This window comes from Penaeus monodon, chromosome 36, assembly GCF_015228065.2.
Source record: "Penaeus monodon isolate SGIC_2016 chromosome 36, NSTDA_Pmon_1, whole genome shotgun sequence".
Classification (NCBI taxonomy): domain Eukaryota; kingdom Metazoa; phylum Arthropoda; class Malacostraca; order Decapoda; family Penaeidae; genus Penaeus; species Penaeus monodon.
Genome location: NC_051421.1, coordinates 871611 through 875195, shown reverse-complemented (window position 1 = coordinate 875195; position 3585 = coordinate 871611). Strand labels below are relative to the sequence as shown.

The 3585-nt window shown below is 45.8% G+C and overlaps 2 protein-coding genes across 2 annotated transcripts in view; both read left to right on the top strand.

Moving 5' to 3' along the window:
• The first annotated feature begins 1708 nt into the window (after positions 1–1708).
• LOC119595470 lies at positions 1709–2089 on the top strand. Its single transcript, XM_037944598.1, has one exon. It carries the CDS (start codon positions 1709–1711, stop codon positions 2087–2089), a length of 381 nt encoding a protein of 126 aa, XP_037800526.1.
• A 1222-nt stretch (positions 2090–3311) lies between these two features.
• Positions 3312–3585, top strand: part of LOC119595469 — a 636-nt gene continuing 362 nt past the window's right edge. Inside the window, exons 1-2 of the mRNA XM_037944597.1 lie at positions 3312–3471; positions 3547–3585. The exon at positions 3547–3585 is cut by the window's right edge and continues 362 nt beyond it. Of these exons, the coding sequence (XP_037800525.1) occupies positions 3312–3471; positions 3547–3585 (199 nt within the window). The remainder of the gene's footprint in view (positions 3472–3546) is intronic.

Sequence of the window (3585 nt, the reverse complement as noted above, 5' to 3'; positions counted from 1 at the left end):
TCTGTTAACACAAGGGTCAAGGCGTCCCTTGTCGTGGCCCACGTGGAAACCATTAACCCGAGTTGGTCTGGGCATCTTGGAGAGGATATGTGGTTGCACCGTCACACTGCTGATGCCAGCGGCTACAAGCCCGGAGCATCGCAAAAATGTAGTGACAGCTCAGAGGAGATGCTTCATATGCCTTAGGGACAACCACCTATATAAAGAATGTAAGGCGAAAAACCATGCAATATTTGGGCTGTGGAGGAAAGCATTCACGGTGGTTACATGATACTCAAAGTCCCTCCCAAAAAAAATGGTGAAAATGAAAGATTTGGGACAGACTGTTGAAACTTCGGCCTCACAGAAACCCAATGACAAAGGGGCCCATTCAGGAGGACACTGACTGCATGGGTGGAAGCTGTAAGGAGGGAGGTGGCCCTCCCCATTGTTCAAGTGATTGTAACAGCTGCTGAGGACAACGATGGTCAAACCCTGATGACATGTGCCTTGCTGGACTCCGGTAGTTCCCACTCTTTCTGTTCCATCAAGGTAGTAGAAATGCTTTGGCCAAAGGAGAGAAGAGACAACAGTGATTACTACACTGACACAGGAAAAACTTACCATGACACCAAACAGGTTGATCTCATGGTCAAGGGACTGTACACATGAAAGAATACCACTATGCGACTCCGTCAGGTGATTGTCCCCGACTCCTTCCCTGAAGGTCTGATCAAAGCTAGAGCGAGCCAATTGAACGCCGCTCGCTGGCCACACCTACGAGACCTGGTTCCTACTCAAGCAAATCCACCAGACTGGGGCATCGAGTTACTGATCGGGCAGGATGCTCCCTCTTTTGCCTCTGGAGGTTAGAAGGGGGAGAGGAGGTGAACCCTTTGCTGTTAGGACAAAATAGGATGGGCATTTAAACGGTCCTGTGACAGGTCACTGGGAGAAACAAATTTTGGGACCTACATAAGTGAAGTGCCCTGAACCGCAGCACGAGTACCATGTTTGGATGACACTAAAAAAACTTTGGGCCCTTCAGAGAGGAGCACACAAATGAAAAGGGAAGATCAGTGGGGGAAATATCAAGTACTACATTTATGGGACAAAGAGGGAACCATGGTTGACGGACATCATGAATTCCCAAGACAATTGGATAATGGTGAAAAACGACTTGTTGGCCTGAAAACACGCCTTCAAATGGATGAAACCCTGAAGGCTAATATGTAGCAGAAATTTAGAAGTTACTCCAAGAAAGACATACTGAGAGGCAAAGGGAGTAGGCCCGCCAGGGAAGACATGGTACCTACCACACCCCCCGGTATTCAATCCTAACAAACCTGAGAAAATACGCATAGTTTTCGACTATGCTGTTTCTTTGAAGGCACCACCCTAAATAAACAGGTCATGCAAGGCCGGACTTGATAAATGACTGCGGGGCATACTGCTCCGGTTTAGAAAAGAAGAGTTGCGTAGCTGCTGATATAAAGGCTATATTTCACCGGGGTAAAGGTCACCTCAAGGGATCGTGAATTCTAAGGTTCTTATAGTGGCTGAAGGGAGATTTCTCGTGAGGCCAAAAGTAATTGCATGAGGGTGCACTTATATGGAGGTGTTTGGAGCCCGCATGTGCATCATTTGCTCTCCTAAGAACACTATCAAAAACCAAATTAGCAGATGTAAAAGGGAACTTCTATGTAGATGACCTGTCGAGAATGAAGCAATGGCCATTCACCAGGCAAAGCAGTTGAAGGACCACCTAAAACACAGCGGCTTTCACTTAACTAAGTGGATGTCAAACTTAAAAAGAGTTATTACTGCAATCCCACACGAGGACAGGAGTCCTCCTGTTAAAGATATTGATCTGACGAAACAGGACCTACCAACTGACAGAGCCTTGGGGGTCCTGTGGAGCCTAAAGAATGATGTGCTTCAGATCAGAGTAACTGTACAGGACAAGCCGATCTCAAAAAGAGGTATGCTAAGCATTATGGGCTCAGTATATGACCCGCTCGGCTTGTTAGCCCCATTCACGGTGAGAGAAAAGATGATCTACCAAGAGGAAGTGAGACGTCATAGAGGATGGGATGAAGAGCTTGGCTAAACAGAATTCCATAAAATGGAATGCATGGCTCAGTGAATTAAGGGAATTGGAAGGCTTCTGCATCAATAGGTGCATAGTGCCTATGAATCTTGGAAAAATCGACAGTGTGCAGCTTCTGTGATGCATCCACAAAGGCTTCTACAGCCGTTTCTTACTTGAGGATACAAGATGTGTCGGGCATCACTCACTGAAACTCTCATGTTGGCAAAAAACAAGACTGGCTCCAATAAAGACAACCACCATCCCCAGGCTGAGTTGTCGGCACAGTCCTGGCAGCCACATCAGATGCAAAGTTACGGAAGGCGCTCTCTTTGCCTATTGATGACTCTAGACTATACTGATAGTACTATTGTTTGCAGTACATCATGAAAAACCTCCCGTCGATTCCACATTCCTTGCGAATCAAGTGGGGATTATACACAAAAATTCATCTCCCCAACAGTGGAGACATGTAAGATCAGAGCTCAACACAGCCGATTCTGCTTCCAGAGGTCTATCAGCTATAGAGTTAATGCAAAGAAAGGATGGAAGGAAGGGGCAGAATTTCTCCTCTTACCTGAAGCCTCCTGACCTCCTCCACCAGAACTTCTTGGGATTTCAAATGATGATCCTGAAGTTAAGAATATGACTATATCATTTACAGCTGGCACAAGGAAAATTGCACCTGTGGACCCACTGTTTAAGCGATATTCCTCGTGGTACAAGCTGCAACGAATTGTAGCAAGGCTACGTAGATTCTGTTCAGCATGTAGAAGAAAGTCTTCACACCAGGACTCTAACCTCAGTGTTATAGAGATCCAAGCAGCAAGGATGGTTATCATCAGACAAGTGCAAATGACCTGCTTTGCTAAAGAGTTGGACATATTGAAGAAAAAAAAAAAAATTTAAGGCAAGCCGCCTTTATCGTCTGGAACCCAATTGGATGACCAGGGTATTTTTCGTTGTAGGTGGTCGGAGAGTCGATGAATATATCGACCACAATTCTAAAAGGCCGCTGATCTTATCGAAAGATCATCCTGTAACCGCCTTAATAGTTCAAGATATTCATAAGTTCCATGCCAGGCACTCCGGCAGAGAACACACCTTTGGGAGAATTAGCAGGAATATTGGATAGTGGTGGGGAGGCCCTTGGTTGAAACCGATACTACGTAACTGTTTCACCTGCTGGAGAGTAAATAGCAAACCCCTGGCAAGGAGATTTAACTATTGAGCGAGTTACACCATGCACCACACTGGAGTGGATTGTTTTTTGGGCCATTTTCATGTAGTATGTAAAAGACACACAATAAAGCGATTTGGTTGTGTCTTTACATGCTTCAGCACCAGGGTTGTCCATATTGAACCCTTAAAGTCTCTGGATGCTAGCGCCTTTCTCAACGCACGTATGTGCTTTATAGCCCGTAGAGGAACCCCTATGAAGATCTACTCTGATAGAGGAACAAACTTCTTGTGAGCAGAAAAGGAGCTCCGAGCAACAGTTCATGCCTGGTCTGGAG